This window comes from Calonectris borealis, chromosome 21, assembly GCF_964195595.1.
Source record: "Calonectris borealis chromosome 21, bCalBor7.hap1.2, whole genome shotgun sequence".
In the NCBI taxonomy this organism is placed as follows: Eukaryota; Metazoa; Chordata; class Aves; order Procellariiformes; family Procellariidae; genus Calonectris; species Calonectris borealis.
In genome coordinates this window covers 4,750,329-4,774,241 of record NC_134332.1, presented here as the reverse complement: position 1 = coordinate 4,774,241, position 23,913 = coordinate 4,750,329, and the positions used below count along the sequence as shown (strand labels likewise).

Here is a 23,913-nt window from a genome sequence, read left to right as displayed (position 1 = left end):
AGGAAAGCTCAAAGAATGCAGGTCTGCCTGATTTAAAAATTGTTCATACAGACTCTTTGGAAGTGAAATAACTGCATTTTTTGAGAAAGCTAAAGTTAATAACACACATTGAATACACATGTAATCTGGGCCATCATCTAATGGAAATCCCTGTAGCTCCTATTCACTTTTCTGAAACTAAACCAACTTATATGACAAAACAAAATAGCCCTTGCATGTCCCACTTATTTCTGAATCACAGCCCTGTGTTACATCCAAAACTCTACCCAAAGAAATTGCCCTTTGGAAATGAACACTGTCATTTTTGTTGTAAAGTAGAATTTATCATCATGTCACACTGCAAACGAACTGCTGATGCCAACGTCATATCAGCTGTGGTGTTTTCATACACATAAAGGTCACTTTCCAATTACTGAAAAATCCAGCCAAACCTTCAGCTGAAAACTGGGGTTCTGGGCGAAGCAAGCTGTAGTAACATGCTAATGGAATACTAAGTCGGCAAGGTCCAGACACCATCGCTTGCTCCAGATTCAAAGGGGAAGTGGCTGTGCTGAGACTGGACACAGCAACTGGCAATGGGGCTTTATTTCGTCCTGCAGGGAATGTAAGCTGCTTCCCAATCCCACCGCCAAATCCTGTTCTTCATTACACGGGTAAAATTGACAGATGAGATTTCCTCTTACTTCTGAGCCAGCTGAATCTGGGAGTAATATAGCATCAGTGTGTTACCCCAGGAGTTTTATCAGCTTCCAGTTGATGAAGCTTTTCTGTTGATCACCTGCCTGCATGCCTTTGTCCTGGAGCAGGACATGCTGCAGTTTTTCATCTTTTGCCATCAGACCTTTAAGTACCCCAATGAAAACAGGCAAAAGCAGACAAAGAGCATGAAACTTAGTAAAACTGTGTTATCAGACACAGAGGACAAGGAGAGGTTTGGAGTAGAAGCTGCAGTTCATGAGCGTCAGAGGTAAAGGAAAGTTGCTGCTGAGGAAGAAGCAGCAGGCTAGGAGGTGAGAAGGCTATTGAAAGAGGGAGGACACGGCTCTTTCTCATCATCTTATGCTTATAACCTACACTGCTGAATCTCAGATTTGGTTTTGTTTTTTCGTTTTGATTTTACAACAACAGGATATTTTAAACTCGTTGTTAGCGCACAGAAAAATGTAATATGTGTACCAGTTTGGAAAAAGTAACTCTGAATGCTCCCCTTAAGTTTTAGAGGCCAACCTGAAATGACCCAATGCTGACTTTCATAGTTGGGCAGACAAGTGTTGACGCAAATCTTCTGACAGGACAAATTCAGAACACTAGTGAAGAGACTAGTCCTAAAGCATTTCTGACCAACACCTAGAAGGAAACGCAGAGCAAAATTTCTGATGTCCCTTGAGTTAGGCCTGTTTATGTACAATTTCCATTTGAGCAATGTGGGCTTCTGAGGTTTGAAATGGTCATAGAAGTTGGCTGATTTTTGAGGTGTTTGTTGGAACCCAAATGGTGGCCTTTTTAATGGTTCAGTGCTTACAAATGTGGACGATTTCATTTTTTCTGTAACTCCAACCCAATTCCCAGCCTAAATGAGAAGAACAGTGCAACAGCTTTCAGAACAGATTGGAGGTCTGTGCTGCAGTCGGCAAACTGGGTGGTGTCCATGTGGCAGTCAAGCTGCCTTATAATATTGGGCGATAAACAAGCCGGAACCTTTCTGATATTTAGCAACTGCACCGTCGTTTCTCATCCTTGGGTAAGATTAACCTTAGGTCCTCAAGAACAATAACATATTTAAGAATAAAAGATCTGGGTGACTGCCAGCCCCCATGTCTGGCAATGGAGAGAGAAAGTTTTCATCTGTAAGGGATGTGTTAAAATGCTGCTTATGTCATGGTTGGGATTCTCTGGCATGTGTTGAGTTAAATATAAATAACATTCTGCAAAGCAGTCGGCTAAAAACTGTGGCTTAATTAGGTTCCATTATTATGGTTGAAATCTGTTCTTTAGCTGGATCTTCAAACAACAGAACGTGTCCTGTTTGTGCCTCCACGGGTTTCTTATCAGTCCATGAGTATTTCCATGCACTTGTACAACCTCACGCGGGGTATTGAGTGCTCCACAAATAGATGGTACTGTGGGTTTTACCAATAGATCCTGTTCCTGTTTGTTCTGTGGTCGATGTTTTGCAAATGGGACAGGGTATAGCCCGTTTCATCCCAGAAGCTCACAGCATTGTCTGCCTCGGTGCAGAAGTGGCAGCAGCGCAGTCCCCGGTAAAAAGGGGGGAGGGAGAGGCAGCAGCCTCGCGTCTGGGGCATGATAACCACTTCCAAACTTCTCCTCTAGAAGTAGTTGCTCCCTACTGCCTGATGGACAAGCGCTTGCGATGGCCCTTCACAGCCATACTTAGCTTGAAGACCCGGTCTGGAGGGAGCCCCGCCACGGGACAGCAGATGGGACTTTGGGAGCAGACAGATCTGCGCGCTGGAGATTTGCTCTGTTTACAGCCGCCTGTGGGCATGCAGACAGGCACGTCCACTCCAACCGCGGCGTCAGGCGTATGCCAGAGCTGAGTAGGGCAGCATCCTAGTTTAAATAGCAGCTTTGCCTGTCTGCATTTAGAATTATTTTGATGTTACAATGTGAGAGACGAGAGCCACCAGTGTATGCAAAGCCTGTGGTGACTGGCTGTGCTTGCTCGATGGGAAGGAGAGAATGGGATGGCATCTGTTAGTATTTAACCCACTCCTGTGGGGAGGTATGTCCTTCACACGTGTATGTGCTTTGTTTGTGCCTTCTCTTTGTAACATCTGAGCACCTTTTTGTGGCTAATGGCTTCTACCCTCAAGATACCCGTGTGACGTGGGGGAATATCATCCTCGTCTTACGGACGGGGGCCTCAAGCCTGGAGAAGCCAAGGGCTGCCCAGAAGGTTGTAATGGGGCCGTGCACTGGGCGCAGTCAGGTTGAGACCTAGTCCAGTGCCCAGTCCACAGGACCAGTGATCCTTAACCTGTAGTTCATCTGCAACAGGAGCCCATCAACACAGCTTAACATTGCCTGAAGTCATGGGATGGCTGGGAATCATTCACAAGGGTGCCTTCCAAAATTTGCTCTTCAGCAAATTTTCCCATATTACTTTGAAGGAAAACATTATGAGGAAATGGAGTTGATTGCAATAGTAAAGGCGTTTTAGATGTGGCAATGAACTAAGCGCTCCCGATATATCACTTTTCCCTTTCTGCTGACACATTCCTCGGTCCCCTTGAGTAAGAGAAGGAAAACAGGAGAGGCAGTTTGAAGAACATGTTGTCCCTGTGATTGACAAGAGGTTGTATAAATCAGTCAAAGGGAATCCTCCAGGCATTCCCTCTTGTGGGAAGATCCCACAGTGCTCTCTGGCCTTGTTCATTCTGTCTCTCGATGTTTGTGTACAAAATGTGTGGGTGGGAGATGAGCTGGATTAGAACCTCCGTGAGGAACAGACATCAGCTCTTCTAATTGAAAACAGCTTCCTAGGGAGGGGTATGACATGGGCTTCCAGTAAGTAGAGACAAATAGTCCCCGAATACTTTGGAGCAGATACTAAGCTCCTGTGGATCCCAGTTGCTGTGTGGGTCTGAGAACCTGGATAAGCCCCAGTGAGTGAAGCGTTGAGAATGCGTGATGCCGTCATTCTTCAAAGCAAATACTCTAGTATTTGGTAACACCCTGAAGTAAAAAGTACAGCTATCCCTTCTTCCCTCTACAGCTGTCAGGTGCTTTAGCTGCTCTTTTGCATCACTGTAGCAAACCGGAGGATGTTAGGAAATAATTTATTTCTCATAATTATGCGTGAATTCCTATGAATTTGTAGCCGTGAGGAGAGATGAAGCTCTGTCTTCCAGGCCATTGGAACTTGTAGCTTGAAAGTGGTGGTACTGCAGTAGTAAGTGCCTTCACGCTGCTGCCATCTTCTAAGGATGCCTTAAAAGCAGGGGTGTGAAAGGTGCTCCCAGCAAATGGTTCTCAGACTTTGCAGTTGTGGTGTGACACTCAATAACTGGGTAGAATTGAAAAGGGGATGTATTTACCACGTGCGTTAGAGCCTATTGAGATGGTGGAGTCTGTAGGTGATAGGGACAGTTTATCCAATCAGATTGTTATTACAAAATCTTAAAGAACTTTTTTGCCATTAGCTAAGTTCACTAGAGAGCAGCTAGTGTAGAAGAGGCTCTTGTAGCCACTCCTGATGTCGTGTCTGTTAGACTTTTCCCACACTTCTCAATTATATTCTTCTCCTAAAAGAACTTTTTACCCCGGTACCACTTTGAAACACTTCTCTGATCAGTCTCAGCAATGGCTCAGTCTCAGCAGGAGGAAGCTTATCGAACCTGTTCAAACCAGACCAGTCTACCGAGTCTTGCACATGTCTCAAACACAGGCTCTTTATGCAACATTAAGATTTTTGCTAATATTCTCAGGCAGAAGCAGAAAGTGCTAGAGTTCACACACGCACACAAATCAAACAAGGCATTTAAAAGTTATCAGAGATTTCCAACCCACCTCAGCAGGGGTTTATTTTGGGTTTGATTCAAACTTTTGGTGAAGGTCTGGGTGATTTCTTAATACAGGTTTTCACTCATCCATTAAGTGGCACTTAAAATGCACCAAATGTCAGTACTTTTGTTTCTTTCAACCACCTTTTTGGACCAATAGAGCAGGAGGAGATATAAGAATAAGAACAAAATCATATAAAAGTAATGAGACCTTTGTTCATGTCAAAGAGCTCTCTGACCATATAAATTGCAGATGTGGGTAAGATAAATTCCCTAGCTGGAGAGGTATTAAAATAAAAACCATGCTCCCAACAAGAGACAGGCTGCTGAAAATGCAAGAAGGGAGAATTGCGAAATGGTACATGTCGAATTGCTGGCCTGGATTTCAAATGCCGAAGATAGTTTATGTAAAGCCTTGCTCTGCTGTAAAATGTAACACTATCCACTGGCTAGCCTCAATGAAGCTTGGTCCCAGTTGTTTTAAAAAATAAATAAACTAAAAATCTTCTTCCAGCCCATTAAAGCTGATTTATGTTTTGCCCATAGATTCCTCTGTGCTGGATCTTGAGGGACTCAGATTATAGAGGTGATTACCTCACTTTTAGCCAATCTGGTTTCTCATTCCCAGGCATCCCAGGCTCTCTTTGCATTGCCCAGACTTTGCCTGCCGAGACCAAGAGGGCAGTTCCATGCAGAATTACTGAGTGGGCATAGGATTTTGAATGGTTAAAAACATCTCTGTTAATTCTCTCGTTTCACTTCAGGGTTTTCTCTTTGTTTTAATAATCAGGGAAATTGCTTATGGGAACAGCTTTACTGACAGCACATCACCGCCTGATTGCTCAGTTCAGGCTCTGCTCGTGGAAAGAAATCTAATACTGTCCCCAGGAGTATGTAGCTCCAGTTAGCACCTAGCGCAGGTGGTCTGTGTGGTCAGTCCTAGGCTCTCCTGTGGCTAGCACAACTGCTGGAGACGGTTTGGCCCCTTGGGTTACATTCGTAGCTCCTTTGCCCCTACATTGTGTGACCAGAGTCCCCATGACTCTGGTAATGACAGTCACTGAGTTCAGCGAAGTGTTGTGAATCTTAACAGGTACCCTTCAGACGCCCCGCGAGCCTCCGCTGGAAGGGTCCTTCTGATGCAGTTGTAGCCTTTTGCCTGGTGGGCATTTCCTTTCTCGTGAATGTTGGGGGAATGAAGGCTTATGGTCGTGCGTGTTCCTTTTTTGAAGCAGCTTCCCTGAGCAGTGTGGTTTCAGGGTCAATCCTACTATTTCTTGCAGCTTCATTTTCACATCTTACATACTGACGGCACTGGAAGGCTCTCTGGTACTTAAATGCAGGCATTTTCTTCTTTGAGCTTTTCATCCATGCCAGCACTTGGGATTCATCTACTTATTCTTTATTGAAAAGAGCAGTTTGCTTATAATCCCACTGCTGCCTGCCGTGGAAAGTGCTGTAGGTGGAGGAAGAAGGTGATTCCACTTGCAGAAACTAGTGAACAAAACAAGAAACTAGTTTGCTTAAATTGGGTTGTAGAGACAGGCCTTTCCTGGCTACACTTGCTTCCAAGTTTACATGGCCATCTGTGGCTTCCCTGGGGTTACAGTAACATGCAGGTTTAAATAGGACATTGCGTGAGTGCTGTGGAGAGCATCTGCAGGCTGTCTGTGCTGTGAGTTGGTACGTTCAGAAGTGATCGTCACTTTGACTCCACTGGGAAGAGTCGTGGTCCATTTGGGTGGGAGCAAAGTTGTTCTGAACGCTGTCAAACCTCGCACCGGATGAAGAGGAAACTGCTGGCTGCCATCCAGCTGCTGTGAGTCTTCAGCTCCTTTTCATGTTTCCATTTTTCTTATTGAGGTGGAAGAACTGGAAACAACTTTTGAATAATCTCGTGGTATATAGAAACGTCATTATTGTGTATTATTTTATTCTAGCAGTGCACCTGGACTTTTTTCCCCACTTTAAACAGTCTAATCCTTCCTTACTGTCATCTACGTGTGTTTTGGTGTTTCTTTTTTGTCCCGCAGATGTGTCGAACTAAGGTGATTGACTTGAACGATGGCGTCTCTCAGTATGCCTGGTATCCCTGCACGGCCAACTTCCAGTACTCCCACATGACACAGACCGTTTTCTGGCTGAAGGTAGGAAGTGCACATGTCGTTCAGAAGTCTCCTCTTTGCCTGCCTGTACAAAGTTTCTCCAGCAGGCAAAATATCATGGGACAGCCTTCCCTGGGCCAAGCTGCTCCTTCCTTTGAAGCATGTTTAGTGCAAAATAGCAAAACAAAGCTGCTGAGCATTGTCTAGAGAGTCAGTGGTGAAGTCCCCTCCTGTGACAAGGCTATTGAATTTCTGAGAGGTTACAGCCTCCAGCTGCAGGGCTGTTTGACTCGAGTGTATCTAGTTTGTGGAGGAGAGATTGGAAGAGAAGACTTCTGTGTGACCTGGGATGGGAATTGTTATTTTAAAAGTCCTGGACTGACTCTTGGTATTTTTTAAAGCCCGCCACAGTTCTCCACCTCAGCCTTTGTGGGGCTTTTGTTTTCCCAGGCTTATTTTTCCCAGCCTATGGTAGCTGCGGCAGTCCTAGTTCACTTGGTCACTGATGGGACCTATTACCTGGATCAGAAGCAGGAGACCATCGGTGTGCAGCTGTTTGACACCAAAGAGCAAAGCCATGATCTTGGTAAGACTGTATTTTATTAAACTCCCTCTGTATTGCTTGCTTAATCTGTCGGTACCCCCATTCACAAACTGACCAATACTCCTGCTCAGTTTTTCCAGGATCAGACAAAAAAACCCGCTTGCTTTAATGCTCCAAGACCTGAGTTTCACTAGAGTATTTTGAAAATGATACATCATTTTACACAGACATTTCTCCATACCTGTTCACTCTGTGTTCAGAAGTGATTTGTTCCTCTTTAGTCATTAAAATAAGCACTATTTCAATGCTTCACACACAGCACCTCCCTGGAGAGACGTTGACAGTGATACAGATGAACTGCTGGTAGCAGGGAGTGAGGGACCCGCACCAGCTGATGCAGCAAATGCTTCTGCTTTGCAAGGTGTAGTTGGTCAGATCTCTAGTCCTGCTTGCAGGGAGGTTTCCACACCTATTTAATGGCCAAAATTTTTCATGCAAAGTATTTCAGGTTTGATGAAGGTCTAACACCAGGGCCCTTGCGGGCTGCTTGCATGGCCTCAAGCAGATGTGCCTGACAGAGGCTGTGGACCTGCTGGTTGTGCTGAAGTGCCAGGACAGACCATTTTTGTCTCTACCCTGGGCACCCTGAACTTGGGCAAGTTGTGTCTGGTGTGTCTGTGTTCTGGCTTCATTTAAGCTCCAGGACCACGGAGCTCACCCTAGCTCCCAACTCCGTGTCGGGGTAGGACTTACATAGTCCCTTTCCAGCTGTCCCCTGCCCTTTTCTCCACTGGGAATAAAGCTGGCCATGTCATCCCGAGAGCAGTTTTTAAGGAAAAATAACCTCCTTCCCCCAGCTTTCTGTTTTACCATAACTTTGCAATTTTGACAAGCTGAAACTCCAGTGAACTTCCTAGTAGTGTTGAGAAGGAGAAGGGACACACACAAGTGACAGGTGTTGGATGACTCTCCAGGGTAATATATAATTTGGTGGGGTGTGGAGGAAAAGAAAGAAAGTGTGTGTGGCGTCTGTTGTCCGAGAACAAACCGAAATTCATAGCAAGTTGTGCAGGTTGAGTCAGAATAGCTCCCAGTTTGCCAGAGCCCCTGGATTGGTCTTCTCCTCCTCCTTTCACAAAACAGCGGCACATAGCTCTTTCCCTCTGAGAAATAAATGATGGAGACACAAGCATGCCAACAAATACTTAATGTGACATTTTATAGAGACAGACAGACAGATTGTGAGAGAAAGAGAACAAGAAAGAGGAGCAAAGAGGAAACTGAGGGTTAGGTTTTGAAATCCTCGATGAAGTTGCAACATGAGTTTGGCATGGCTGAGACTGACGCCTGGAGATCTTCACAGCTGAAATGCTGCCTTCGTCATGGAAAAGCCCTTCTGACCATTTCAGAAGAGGCTGGCCTGGGGCAGAGGAGAGGTGTAGGTACGCTACCCAGCAGTTCTCGCTCAGGCAGAGCTCCCAGTCGCTATTTTGTCTTGAGTTCTGGGTGCGGCATTAAGTCCTTTTCCTGGATATTGTATTTAATGTGTTTGAATTATCACTGTGCCAAGCTAGAAACTGCAGCTGAAATGCAAACTTTGGCGTGCAGTGGGTGCAGGGTTGACTGCAGACGGTCAGCCAGCCTTAAGCAGAAGTCAGTGGCAAACTAAAAGTACATCCAAAAGGAAGTAGCAATAATTTAAAGCTTGATCGGTCCTCAGTATGCTAAAGACGCTCCCATGAGCAAAATGGAGTCTATCCAGAAGTGCAGTTTCCCACCTTAATCAGAAGAAGTTTTTACCATGTGGACTCCCAGAAGATAATGAGAAGCTTCTTCTGAGTCTCGGTAGGAGATGGAGAGGTTGGGATGCCAAACACCTCAGCGCTGTCAGTTCAGAGCCATTGTAGACACCGGGGTTCAGCTGCTGGTTCGCAAGAGCTGTTGAGCGTTGAATAGGTGGATACAGAGCTACAGAAACAGGGGCGAGCATGGAGACAGCTCTAACTCCCCTGCCGTGGGCACCTGTACTATCTTGAGTGGTTTTTTGCTAATGAAGGCAGGTTGGTTAAATGAACCTGACCTGTTCAGCCCCCGTTTACCTTGTCTGGGTCAGAAAGCACCAGCAACTGCAGCACAGCTCTGAGGGTCTGTTTTGTTGTGGACACCACCTGAGTGCGAGGAATGAAACTGAAGTGAATAAACAGCCTCATACCATAAGGTCTTTCTTGGCTTTCCATCAGAGAAGGCAGAAACTTCCAAGGAATTTGGGAACCCGGGATTTCGAGTATTAACTGCACCTGTTTGTAAGTGAGAAACGTGCACCGTTCCACAAGGAGCTGATATCAAAAGACCTGTGGGAGGCAAGTAGACAGGGAGGTTATTGCAGGGTCAGGTAAAGACCAAAACAAAAAGAGGTTTGCTTTTTTATTTTATTTTTTTCATTACAGGAAGATTTTTTTAAAGTAGAGGGTGGGAGATAGATGTTTAAAGAGAGTGGTCAGAAGTCTGTCTTAATTCACAGGAAATCACTTTCTAAAGAGAGAAAGGAAAACTTTTTTATTCCTTCCCGTTTGAGTCAAGAAACCTGAACTGGAAAAAAATAATAATAGAAATCCCTGAGCCAGTTAAACATGCAAATAGAATTTATTTTATTTTCAAATTCGTAAGTATATCAGGGTAGCCAAAGGGCCTGGGCCACAGCCATTGCTGGGGGAGCTCCAGTGAAGCGAATGGAGCTGGAGCCAAGCTGATCCTCGGAGCGATGCCATGGAGCCGTGGAGGCAGAGCTTTGCAGTCAGCCGTCAGGCCGTGAATCTCAATTAATGAATTTCGAGGCCAGCCGACAGCTGTCTGTCCTTTGAGTTACCCCCGAGATGGATTTGGCCCATTTGAATTTAGGTTGCCTCTACTTGAGGGTGGGCATTTCTTCCCGACTATCACTGAGTGCCTTCTCTGCTGAAGAAAAGGGATTAAGAAGTCTCCTTGTCACCTCTCTGGTGCTTCTGTGCACCTCAGCCTCTTGAGACACTTTTGTTTTCCCCGAGACACAATTATTTTCTTCTCAAATGAGATCACCTGTAAAATCCTTGGTGGGTCCATCACCCTCGTTTCTCTCTCCAGGACCATCTTTGCCTTTTTTAGCAAAGAGCAAGATACCCTGAGGCTGAAAACCATCCAAAAAATCAAAACTGGGCACATTTAGTGTAGACCTCATGCAAAAAAGTTTTACGCTGAGTGCTAATGACATGCACAGCTACAGACAAGCCACTGGTGCCCTGCCCATGGTGCACAAAGCCACCCAGCCTGCCGGCACCATTTGATGCGCGGTATAAAGGCTCCAACTGTCCTCTCAGACCAGTTTTACAATAGTGCAACTCCGCTTCCTCCGTGATGGTTGCTCCTGATTTAACAGAGCACAATAGAAACGTAGCTGTGGTCTAAAGAAACTGCTCTGAGAGCCTGCCGCGCTCGCGGAGAGAATGGCAGCCTTTCTTCGGCTGTCTGGAGGGATATACTTCTCGGCTAAGCTCTCCAGAGCGATTTGGGAAGCCCCTCCAGGCAGCTTACCATAACTTTTCAGCTCTATAGGGCTGTTCCTATGGGTGAAATGCTTCTGAAGTGCCCACGGCTTCGGGAAGCGATTGTGTTAAGTCTGACCCTTCCTCTGATCTTGTCTCTCCTCTGGCAGGTGTCCACGTCCTGAGCTGCAGGAACAATCCCCTGATTATCCCCGTCATCCATGACCTCAGTCACCCTTTTTATCACACCCAGGCTGTCCTCATTAGCTTCAGCTCCCAGTTTGTGGCCATCTCCGGGGTGGCCCTGCGTTCCTTCCACAACTTCGACCCCATCACCATCAGCAGCTGCCAGCGAGGACAGACCTACAGCCCGGCGGAGCAGAGGTGAGCCTGTCAGCTTGCTTCCTTCTGCCGCGCCACCCACCGCCCCCCGCGCCGCCCGCCTGCGCCGGGGGTTAAGAGGAGGCAGGAGGGGCACAGCAGCTGAACCCTGCTGACCCTTTTGTGTCGCTGGTAAAAAACCGGCAGTGTTCTCATTGATCAGGATGGATGGGACATTTAACCCGCATGGGATACTCTTAGTGAATTATTTCCTCTTCCTTTCTCCTCCCTCCTTTATCCCAAGCTTGGAATTGGGGCCAGTTAACTCTCCGTGCATTCCCCAGTACGGCATCGTTTTCCCCACTCACACGCCGGCCTCGGTCTAAACCGCTTTGTGCTGCCAAAGTGCTACAGGGACCTCCCACGGAAACGGTTGCGCAGAGACAAAGTGATGCTTGTGCCCCGGCGGGGCCAGATCCTGCAAGGTGCTCGGCTCCGTGTGGCGGGTGCTTGGCCACCAGCATTCGTGGTGCTTTTATGGCTGGGGAAGGGCCCTCAGCACCTCTCCGGATCCGGCCCACGTTTTGAAAAGCTCTGTGGGACCCCCCAGGATGAAAGGTTTATGGCTACCGTTTTATTCTTGTTGTTATTACAGACACATCAATAGATCACCACCAACCCCGCTCAGTCTCTGCTTTACAGCATCCCACAGAGATTGTGACCTTTCGTGGCCTCTGGTGCGGCAGCTTCACGGATCCTTTCAGCGAGGCAGTGAAAAGAAGAGGGGAGAATTTAGCAAAACCCCTGAAAGAATAATTTTTTTTTTTTTTCCTTTGTGAATTCAAAGTTGTGAGCAGTCGTCATACCACAGCGGCAGCAATAGTAAAACAAGTTGCATATCCCAGCAAACCTCTGCTCAGCCTCCTAAGCAAGCTGTCAGGTTTTTTGATAATGTTCTGGCTTGTTTTTAGGACCTGCTTTTATTCCAAGAAAGGCGGGAGGGTGAGAAGGGGGAGAGGGAAGGGAAAATAAAATTAAAAAAAAAAGGAGTATATCTATAGCTAAATCAATCCAGTCAGTGTGTTCTGACCTAGATTCGAGGAGTCTGATCATTCTGTGCAATAGGTTGTATAAATTCAGAGGCCCAAAGACAGCAGGATCAAGTTTCAGATGAGAAGTCTAGTTGTGGAAGTTTGGCCAAATCCCAGTGCAGGAGTGGGACAGAAAAAGAGCAAGAAAGACCCACTGGAAGGAGATGGTGAGAAGCAACAGGGAGCTCGAGAGGGCTGAGACGCAGGACCACATTCCTGCCTCTCAAGTTTTCAGTAGGAATTGAACCATTTGTTCGCTTATGAAATTAGAAGTGCTCTGTGTTTAGAAAGTTATTTCCTTAATAAAAAATGCATTCCCCTTAGGCAAAGCTTCAGTGAGCCTCTGCAGCCCAGCAAACTAACCTTTAGAAATCTCTTGGAGAAGAATTACCCGCCGTTTGCCTCTTTTTGTTTCTTCTTGATTTTTTTTTTTTTTTTTGCACTGTTTTGTTTTCGTGATGCACTGAACCATCTCAGCCCCTTGCTCTCAAAAACTTCTGTGAGAGCCTCGCTCGTTCAGGGTAACGTTTTAGGTCTTGCAGGTTACAACGCTGGATTGATCATAAAGTTTCCCATGTCAGTCAAGGAACTAGAAACTCTCTAAAATAAAGCCCTGATCCAAAGCCAACTGAAATCAGTGGGATTTTTTCCATTGATGACAGTGCTATAGTGGAAAATCTCCAATTTGCCTTGTGACGGGATCGTTTTGGGTGACCATATATGCTTTCTTCTTCTGTACAAGAAATTCTAAGCAGTTCAGGTATCCAAGATGTAGAGAAAGTTGTGCATTAAGTTGTGCAGCCAGGAAATAGATGATACCATCTTTTTCCTTTGTTATTTTACCCCATCCAGGAAGAACATAGAAAGAGGGATTTTTAAATTTATTCTTAACCAGTTCAGAAGCTGGATGTGTGTTTTGCACCTCCCATGCTCACGGTCTCCCCATCAGACCCCCTTTGAGCACCAGTCCCACACTGCCCATCCTTCCCTTTTCCCCTTTCCCCACTGGCTGCGTTTGCCTAATATGATTTTTAAAATATTTATTTAATTTTTAAAGGAACTTTCCTTCCTATGTGTAAGCATCAATTTTACCGCTTTCATTTTCCTTAGGTAAACATGGATATTTTTGCCTGCTTTTTGGCTTCTCTCTACAAGAGATATTATTTCTCTCTCTTCAAGGAGAATTATTTTGGTTGGAGAGGATTTACAGCCAGATACAGGGACTTCTAGGCAAGGGTGCAGGTTTTAAATATGTGAGGGAAAAGAAATATATTGGCCCTTAAAAATTAACACAGCTTTTATTTTGAGGGTGAATGGATCACTCCCATAGGTTAGTGACAACTTAATAACTGAAAATAAAACATGCGCTCACTCTTTTTTCTTAAAATATGTATTACAGTTAATATTTTAGAAAAGGAAAAGGAGCTTAAATGCAAAAGTCCCATTGAACTTTATAGGTAGTTGTCCTCAGTCATTGTTAGCTCTTTTGAAAATCCATTCCATCCTTCTGAAGACATTTATAGAGGGTTTAAAAAAAAACCTCTGTACTTTCCAGTTGTATTTTTCCAGTTGTTTTTTTGCTGCAGCTGACCACAGGCTCTTTTTTGTTTTCAGCAAAAGTTTACCTCACTGCTGGAGATGTGCTGTAAAAACAACACACTTTATTTTCACATTGCATCCTTAGACCAGATATAATGGCCCAGTTAGTTCTTCTCACACACTTTATAGCTCAAATTATTATACTTTTATTATTTCCTATTTAGCCTCGTGGAGTGGACGGTGAAATCGGGTGTGCAGATGCAGAGGTATAATTTCCCACTCCGCAGTCACTTGAGCAGCAAGAAATCCTGGTGCATTGGGGCTGCCTTTGACAGCGGTTCCTCAGAAACCAGGTTTTTGTCCTTTTCACTGTGTAGGAGACACCAGCTGGGGGTCTCCCCTCCCTGGCGAGGCATTCCTTGTGAAGTGCTGCTTTTCCTCGCTGGCATTTCCGTGCCGCGTTCATGAGACCTGTCCCCTCCTCCATCCCGCCTGGTGCCATTTGCTCCTCTCCTGGAAACTGCAGGCAGGAGGCGTGAAAACTCAGGTAGACACCTCAATTCAGCTGTCAGAATTGTGGATTTCAGGAGTTTCCAGCTTTCTAATTCTCCATTAACTCCGAGGTCGTAATGAAGATAAGCTTCCCCTCCTCTGGAGCAGGCTCTGGCTGCCCGGGGCTCTCCAGCATGCACGCCCCACGTTGTGCTTTCGGGTTAGTGTAGCAAAAAGATTTTTCCTTTCCTTTGTTTGCTTAAATCTTGGTATGAACTCACTGTTACGGCTGCAAAAGGGTTTCTGCATAGAAGATTTTGGGTTCACCTTCCTCCATAAGTGTGCACATCAGGGCATTTGACAGCCGGGGGGGAGTAGCACTGTAGACCAAGACCCACGCCAGGCCAATGCGGCATCGCCTGTCCTCGCCCCGGCCTCCGCGGAGAGCCGGCCTCCGAGCTTTCGCCCTTTGCTGCCCCAAACAAGCCCCAGGGAGACGTAGCCCACTCCAGCTCTTCTCTTTGTCTTGTTCTCTCCTGCTGTCAGCTTCCCCAACAAGAAATGATGAAGATAAATCTTCAGCAGCAGAACAAATGCAACCGCCCTTTGTAACTCCGGTTATTTTTTTTCCTTTTTATAGGGGGGGGATGAAAAAAGGGTCTCCTCGTCTCTTTTTTTTTTGTGATTTAATGCAGCTTTCTCTTTCCCGATTCAGCTGCCTTTCCCCTGCCCTGCGTTCTGTCATTAAGCGCAATCTCTGTCAGCTTGCTTCTGGTGAAATTAATGAATTTCTCACAGAACTGTTAATCATAGAAGCTTTGGTCCGTGACATGTGTTATAATTCAATGGGTTTTTAACCTTCGCCCCATTTTGGTAATTGGCAAACGGCATCATTTGGCTTTTATTAAAGTGGAAGGCGATGCGTTTTCTTTGTTTGCCTGGACAGACTCTGGCAGGGAGACCCGCGGGGCTGCTAACGCCCAGGCACGGCCCCGCTTTCAGGCTGGCAGGGCAGAGGGGCTTTGAGAGCTTTATCGGTTCAATATGGACCCCCCCGGGCAGGAATATCTCACACAACGGGGTGCAGGCAGGCTGAAGGCAGAGCCGGTCCCCAGGGGGAATGTTGTCCTGCCGGTGGTGGGGACAGCGGTGGGGACGTGCTGGCTCATGCCTCTTCTTCCCCACAAGTTACCTGGGGTTGGATCAAGTGTTTTCTGGAAATCTCTGGGTTTATCCACATTCCTGACCCTATCAGTTTGAATTAAGGTTTTGTTGTGATCGTTATCGGAGTCAGGCCCAATGGTATGGCAGTGAGATCGCTGAAGGGACCACAGGTGATGCTACTCTTTTGGTCACTCTCATGGACCAGATTTGAAGGCAAACACCTAAAAGGAAAGGGCTTGATCCTCTTCCAGTGGCACGGTCAGCACCAGTCCCCATCGAGCCCCAAGGATTTGGGTAGATGTTCTTTAAGATTTTGTGTTAGTACGAGGAGACCAATGTGTTTTAGCTGAAGACTGAAGAAGATAAATTCATTGCCACCTTTGCAGTTCATACTTTTTTATTTCTACAAGGAATGTGGCTAGCAGCCTTTGCTTTTCAATATGGTGCATATATGTTTGGATTAGAGAGAGAGAACCTGCTCCTGCCTTTAGGGGAATCTCTACAGAGGGGAAGATGAACCCACTGTAAGGGTAAAGCTGTTAGAAACACCCTCAGAAGGTTACCTCTTGTTGTATGTATGGTGGCGTAGAACAAAACCAAAGTATGCTTCAGATCTGCAGCCCAGGCTGGCCTGAACTGTGCAGAAGGAAGTTTTTCCTATGTACAATAGATAATGTTGTGGCTCTTCTCATAACAAGTGTATACCGTGAGCTTTTATGCTCACCTATGCATATATATGTGTCAGAGCTATCGCGAAGGAAACAAATAATTAGGGCGCTATGTTAAGATGAGTTCTTGGAAAAGTGCTTGACCCCAGGGTTAGGAAAAGAAAGTTTGGCTGCTCTAAGCTTTTCGAAAGAGGAAGTCCTGGATTGTTTTTATGTGAGGAAGGAAGAGTTCCACTTAATTGTTATAATTCTCTATAAACATGTTAAAATACAAGTGTTTCTAGGATTGTGTCACTAAGACCCCAATTTAGCAAAGCCCTTAGCTATTTGCTTACATCCCCCTGTAGTCAAATCTATCAGTGGGACTTAACTGTGCTTTTGAAGTTAAGCACATATTTAAGTGCCTTGCTGAATTGGGGCCAATATTGGCACAGAGAAATAAAGATTTAGAGGCTAATGACTGAGCTCATTTAGATTAGGGATGGGCAGAATAGATTTGAATAAAGTAAGAACTGGCTCAGAACTTCAGCCTACATGTGAAGCTAACTCAGTTCAGGACTTGTTACATCATTTAAATGGTCTGCCTTGATCTATATTTTTAACACGCTGCAGACAGTGGAAAGCGTGCAAGAAATCCACTGCTCCTTGCACTCAGCTTGGTGTAAAAACGTTGCTTTAGGAAATCATACGCTACCAGGGCAAGAACAGGAACAGGTGAATCCTGAGGTGGACCTAGTAAAATCAACACTGTCAGGGAATATCCCAGGCACTGACACTTGTTCGTTACGTAGATATCGGCAAATCATTAGAGTGGTCCTTGGGTCCCTTACATAGCTTTTGCCAAGACCAGCTCATACTCTGGCAAGCAATTCCCAGGTGCATTTGGGGAGTTAGGCTAGACCAGGGGTGATTTGAAATAGGCAGTTTTGATGGAATTACCCAATTTTGATTGCAAGAAAATGGGATAAGCTGTCCCATGCCAGGATTTCATTCTCAGATACTCTATATTGTTTCTTTCCCAAGGAATGCATAGTTTCTGGAGCATGTGATGATTAACCACTGTTAAATAGCAGTACCCATGCAAGAGCTTCTGTAACCCACAATTCTGTAATATGGATGTGATCGGTTCTTTGTCTAAACTTCCTACTTGGAGATATTCATTTCTCCTTCTTAATTCTGCGTTTGCAGAACTCAATTCAGGATCGTGACTTCAAAATTCATTGGGATTTACGGCTGACAGTAGCTGATACCAAATTGGAACCAGTAGCTAGAGAACCAGAAATATTTAAATTGGAAACATTTGGTGGCAGTGGTTGTTTTTTTACAAAAAGTGAATGGTTGTATTGTTTGTCACTGAAGTCATTCATATAGAGTTACAGACAGAGAGAGCTGCCCAGATGATCTGCTAACCGAGGCATAATCTGGAGCCTGGAGGGGGTGGCTAAAAATGTTCCCTGGCCATTTAAGAAGACCACAAGGGGACTTGTAAACAGAAAGAAGAACATCACAATAAGTGTTTCTTAATGCCTTTGTCTGTGGCGTTTCAGTTCTGTAGGACTTTTAAGCCCAGGCTTGCTCATCTGGTGTCCTGATATGAACTCAAGAAACCGGATTCTTTTTCTCCTTTACATTGATGGAAATGAAAAGCGATGCCACTTACTGCGGAGACGTTCCTCCAGATTTCCCTTTGTGCAAATTGCAAAGGTTTTCTTAGGCTCATCCTTCCCTCTGAAGCCATTCAAGGCTGAGTTCAGTGCTGCATTGATGTGTAGCACATTGATTCACATAACATATTAAATGAAATAGGTCTGCTATTATTTTATTTTTCCAACTTTAGTGCAAAAAGGTTTTCAGATTTTGCAGGAGTTTTGCAATGGGCAGTCAAGGTTCGCAATATGTACTTCTGAGAATGGCTTGGCAATAGTGCTCGCTTTTTTCCTCAATGAGTCAACTTCCTCATCACTGGAGCCCTGGCACGGGAGGAACTCGTATTGCAGCCTCACCGTCTGAAAACGGAGGGGAGCAAAGTGGCGGTTAGCCTTCATGGGTAGGTGTAACTGGGACACGTAGGCAGGATTCGACAAGGTGTCATTCATCATTTACACTCTCACTCAACATCCGTGTTCAGATATTCTTGCTAATGTTACTCAACTAGCAGTGCCGTGAGGTCAATAGTAAGGTACTGCTCCGCTCGGGGAGCCTCATCATGTGAAGCTGCCCGGGGGACTGCTGCCGAAACAGAGTGAGGTCTGTGGTTCACGTTCCTGGGTGATTCATGTTGGGGATTTACAAGACAATTGCACATGGCTGTTCTCCTCACCTCATTTCTCTGCGAGAGAAGACCACCTGGGCACTAGGGTATACTGTCCACTTGTTCTTCCACCATCTCATCCACAGTCTTATTGATCGGTGCAAAGTGAAATCAATGGTGGTTTAAATTTCTATGTCAGGCTGTGAGTTGCAGCGACTGGAAAACATGCGTGAAACCCTTGGTATGGAGGGGGATCCTGCTGAAGGCATGATCACTCTGCGTAGGTCAGCTCTGGCAGAGGACCATCCGTTCTGCAGAGTAACGAGCGTCACAGTTGTAGTGCTGATAGACAGGGAGCTGTTTGTTGCATACAAGGGTATCGAGTTGGCCAACACAGAGGTGGAATTCTCCTTCCTCAGTCCTGTCAGCAGTAATACTTTGTGCACAATGAGAAATAAGATCTTTCTGAATGTAGAAATTGTTTATGGCTCATCGCACTCCGGGGAAGGGCCACCACTGAACAAGTAACCTTAAATTACAAGCAGCAGGCACTTCCCATATAGCACTAGTCTGGGACAGAGAAATGAGTTGTGGAGGTACATAATACTGTCGTTTAATCTGATCTAGAGCTCAATAGAGACATGTGCAGATGTGCTTCTCTATCAGTAACATGGGGATAACAAAACCAGCCCAGGTGTCTCATAGGAGTGTCATGAAAATTAATTAGATAATGTCTGCACGATGCTTTGAACACAGCAAAACACCATGTACATGCTAAGTCCTGTGCTTGCTAAGGTGGATGGGGTTTTGGTGGCTGTTAACCCTTTTTCTAGGAGATGGGAATAGCTTGCTTGTAATCCATTTCAAAACACGTGTATTGATGCATTGCTTTCCCTTCTTTCAGTAACGTTCTGTGTTTCAGGTTCTTCCCTACCCACATAGATGGTGAAATAAGGCAAGGTTTTCCCTCCTCGGAATTAATTTAACTGTATTTAATTTAAATTCATTTCAATTTTCAGCAGAGGCATATCACCTTGTAGGAATCCTTAACCCCAGAAGTTTTGTCTCTAATCCAGCAAAACGTCTTTGCACATAGAATCGTAGACTCATAGAATGGTTTGGGTTGGAAGGGACCTTTAAAGGCCATCTGGTCCAACCCCCTGCCATGGGCAGGGACATCTTCAAGTAGATCGGGTTGCTCAGAGCCCCGTCCAACCTGACCTTGAATGTTTCCAGGGATGGGGCATCCACCACCTCTCTGGGCAACCTGTGCCAGTGTTTCACCACCCTCATAGTAAAAAATGTCTTCCTTATATCTGGTCTAAATCTACCCTCATGCTTTAAGACTCTCAGCATTTTCATTGCCCTTTAGCTGAGGGACTGCCCCATACTCACATTTGAACATGTGCTATAATGTTTGACACAGGTCATCAGAGATGGTGAAAGATATTGTGTCAACCAGACATCTCCGTGTATACAAAAATAAAACAAAAACCTCTTTTTACAAGCTGTGCTAAATGTTACAATAATTTACTGTAGGGAGAGCAGATGTTTCCATCCAGGGAAACATTTTATGGATGGCAGGACAGCAACCGGAGAGATCTGAAATGACAGCATGCTGCTGAGCTTGATAAGAGCTTATCAACACAGCTACACAGCTGATGTTTGGTGTTCCTCGTGAAGTGGAATAAAATGAATGTGTTGATTTCAATCGAGTTTCTCAAAGATAAGAGTGTCTATCAAAGAAACCCCTCCTCACACGTACACACATGCACACATCACTGGCAGTACTGGGCACTCCTGAATTCAGCAGAGATTTAAAATTGGATGGGGCGTAAGGACTGCTCTTTGAGGGAGAGTGTTTTCGTGGGATGGATGGATGGGTGGATGGATGGATGGATGGATGCGTGTTAGTACAGGAGTAGGAAGGCCACAGTGCAGTTGAATATTGCGGAACAGAAAGTAATTCTGCAGAATTGGCAGGCTCTTCCCTTTTGCCACAAGATCTGTGATTTGCTTTCATTGTCATCACCCCTGTTACCACCATCCCTGTCCTTCGGAAGACGTAACTAGAGGGTGTGCTCGGTGGGGAGGAGCCCTTTGCCGAGTCGGGTTCAGTATGCAGGCTGGGTACCTGCTGCCTGACAAGTGATGAGTTTGTGAGTCAGACACGCTTGCTCCTGTGGAATGAATTAAATGAATTGAATAAAAATACCACTTCTTGTCTCCCACCTAGCTGTGTCCACTACTCCTGCGAAGCCACCGACTGCCAAAAGCTGGAGATCGAGAACGCGCTGCTGAACTGCACCGGTGGCGGGTGGTACAACGGTGCCCAGTGCAACGTGAGCTGCAAGACAGGCTACATTTTGCAAGTCCAGCGAGACGACGATCTCAGCAAGAGCCAGGTTTGTTCTGCTGGTTTTGTGTGACCCTCCAGACAGGGATGAGCAAACAGATGTGGAGAAATTGAGAAATAACCCAGCCTAAAACCCAAAATCTCAGCTCAGCCTTGGGACAAGGCCTTATCCAAATACTCCTCATCAGAATAGGAGCCATCTGACTCCGTAGGAAGAGGTACTGACAGTGAGCAAAGCTCAATGTTCCCCAAATTTAGAAATTTTCAACCCAAAAGGTTTAAATATGCGTTCAGGCCTTCTCTGATCTCACTGGCTCTACTCAGCCAAACAGTGTTTCTTAGGTTGGTTTTTGGGGGGTGGGGTGTTTGGTTTTTTGCATAACCAGTTTCTGGGCAAAATATCTCATTTTTATTCCTCGGGTTGAGGCTAACAATGTCTTAAGTCCTTTGCAGTGTTACAGTCCCAACCACACCCTGACACTGCAGAAATGCATGGTATCAAGGGGGCAGAAGAAGCACCCAAACCTTTTTGCTTCCAAACAAAGCACCAAAAACCTACCCCGGTGGGCCAGGGAGCACTCCCCATCTTCTCTAAGCCGTGCATTAATAATCCAGTCCTACAAAAGCAGCATGTCCTGATGGAGTGAGTGGGGTATCAAGGAAAACTATCAATTTCTTTAAACATCAAAAAAAAGTATGTGCTTTGTGCAGGGGGAGGTGGACAAGGTGTATGTGCAGCGTGGCCCAGCCTCGGCATGCCGCCGGGAGCAGGGTGCACGGGATACACGGGTGCAGCGCGGGCACCCCAGTTTGTGCTCTCATCCCTAAATGGTGCCGGATCCCGTGAGCGCGACGTGGGGGTGGTTTCCCCCATCGGCACCTTCTGGCGCGTTGTCGGGGCAGCACACACATCTGGGGCCGGGGAGGGCTGGGGGCAGGCAGCGGCGCTCAGCAGCCTGTCTGTATTTGTGAAATGCTGTGTTCTTCATCAGCTCGCAGAGGGGGGAGACAGAATGGAGGGGAATGAGTCAGCCCTTTCAACTCAATTACAAAACAAATACAGGACCCCGCGAGCTGGGCCTCTTCCATCCTAATTGGCATCAGCACCAGAACCCCAGCTCCAGCTGAGCATTTTTACAGAACAGAAAACAAGTTCTCAAACGAGCCTGAATGGCTGAACCAGGAAATAGTTGGAAGGGATCTGTACATTGAGCACACAGGAATCCCAAACCAAATAAAACAGCCTAAACATGTTTCACCAGCCCTGTGTTATTTAAACGCAAGAAGTACCTTTTGGGGAGGCTCAGCCAACTGTGTATGGTTTTGCTCTGAGAAGCTTGGTTTCAGAGCCTTGATCAGACTCATATGACAGGAGTGGAGGATTTTAGCACCCCTAGCTAACGTGATTCACTGCCTATTACAACACGCTTCCTCTCACCCTGGTCTACTATTGCACTTCATCGTCTTTTTTCCGCCAGTAAAAACCCTGAGGCCAATGGCTTTGTTTTGCTCAGTGCTGTGCATTCACTGCTCAAATCAGGGAAGGAGTGGAGCATCTTAAAGATATCCATGTTCAGCTAAGCACGTTAAACACATGCTTTAAAAGTTTATTCATGTGCTTCGGAGATCCGTTGAAAAGGAACAGGCAGTTTCTTTCACTATCGTTTTATTTCTTTGTGTCAGGTGCTTCAAGCCAGAACTTGTGGAAATGAATTATCTGAGAAAGTCCGGAATCCGTGGTTTGGATTCCTCATATTGTGTTGTATTGAACTGCACAATTGCTTCCCCGCTTCAGCTCCTCTTCTGATCACGAGCATTGGAGATGAGATGGGGCATGTGGCTGTTATCTGTGGTCAGAGGGACTTTCTGCCATGATTGAGGAACCTTGCACAAAGCTGTTGGTTGTTTCGCTGTTGTCATTTAGTTGGATATTTTGCTTGTTTGACTGATCTGAGGGTCTAGAGCTATTTTTTTCTCATTTCACTGAAAGTGTGGGGGGCTGCCCAAGGAAGAGGAGGAGGGAAAGTAGCTTTGCACATGCTGATGTTTCACACTCTTGGGTAGGGAGGAGGCTGAGGTGAAGGGCAGCGTCTTAAAGAGCAGACTGAACTCGGTGGCCCATGACCACCGCATGCTGATGAAGATGATTGACAGACCAGTGAAAACACCCTGGTTTAGCATCTGAACCACATTTGTCTTCCGTGTTTCACTGAAAGGCAGAAAAAAAGGGTGAACAGAGAATTAAAAGCAAAATTTTCAAAAGCACCTCAGAGATGTAGGGGCACAAGTCACATTTCAAATCAATCTTTTATATCTAAGAGGTCTTTGAAAATCTTCTTAACAGTTTCTGCACTTTCTGGCCTCTGTGTCTTCTGAAGCCACCATTTTAATCAGTCTTAGGGCAAAAAATTCATTCATCTCTGCTCTCTGAGAAGCTCCCATTCCCAAATTCTGTTAAAACTCCATAAAATCACCAAACCCTAAAAACCATCAGCATTGTGTGCAGTAGAAACTGTTTGCTGTTTGAAAAGAAAAAAAAGCTGAGCTGTTTATAGACTCTTGGGCTCTCTCTCATCCTCATTTAGGGACTTCAACGACAACAACAAAAAAGGGTTTGCATAGTAATGGAGCAAAATCCTTCATGTATCTTCCTCACAAAGCAGATCTCGGGATGTTTTCATTTCCCCCCGATTTCTTCCCACCCCCCCGACAACTCCGTCGCTCTTTCTTCTCTTCTCCCCCTTCTCCCCCTTTGTCTTTCACTGCTTTCCTCCCCCTTGTCCTTCGCTGAAAGCCCCCGCTCATTCAGTTACTTGTTGTCATCTCTCCTTGAAGCTACCACCACTGCTGCTCTGGTCAAGAGGTGTTATTTAAAACCCAGCAGCTCCCTAATGTTGTGCAAAGGCATCATCAATCATGCCAGGAAAAGAAAGCGCGGCTCATGTGGGTTCAATTAGAGGCACAGTAGTGGGCAGAAGTGGAAGAATACTTAGAGGGGAGGGCACAGCTGTTCATTTTTAAGGAGAGGAAACTTCACACGTGAAGCATCGCTTGAAGAAGGAGCCGGCTGGGATCTTGGGCAGCAGGAAGGAGACATGAATTCTCCCAGGCTGTTAAAAGTCCCAAGAAACAAATCTTTCTGGCACCAGATTTGTTTAAGTTTGCATCCTCTTCACTATACTGCACACTGTATCTTTGGAGGACCTTTTTTTTTCCCCTCTTTTCTCCTCCTCACCTACCCTCCCTCCTTGCGTAAGCCTCTTTTGGAAGGCAGGACATGAAGGGAAGCGGTTGCTGTGATGCCAGTCAAAGCAGCACAAAGTGCCCAAAGTGACAGC

The 23,913-nt window shown here is 45.8% G+C and overlaps 1 protein-coding gene across 1 annotated transcript in view; it reads left to right on the top strand.

The window, feature by feature from the left end:
- PAPPA (pappalysin 1) overlaps positions 1-23,913 on the top strand; it is a 179,479-nt gene that overhangs the window by 119,617 nt on the left and 35,949 nt on the right. The window contains exons 11-14 of the mRNA XM_075170430.1: positions 6,560-6,673; positions 7,082-7,217; positions 10,864-11,077; positions 20,456-20,624. Of these exons, the coding sequence (XP_075026531.1) occupies positions 6,560-6,673; positions 7,082-7,217; positions 10,864-11,077; positions 20,456-20,624 (633 nt within the window). The remainder of the gene's footprint in view (positions 1-6,559; positions 6,674-7,081; positions 7,218-10,863; positions 11,078-20,455; positions 20,625-23,913) is intronic.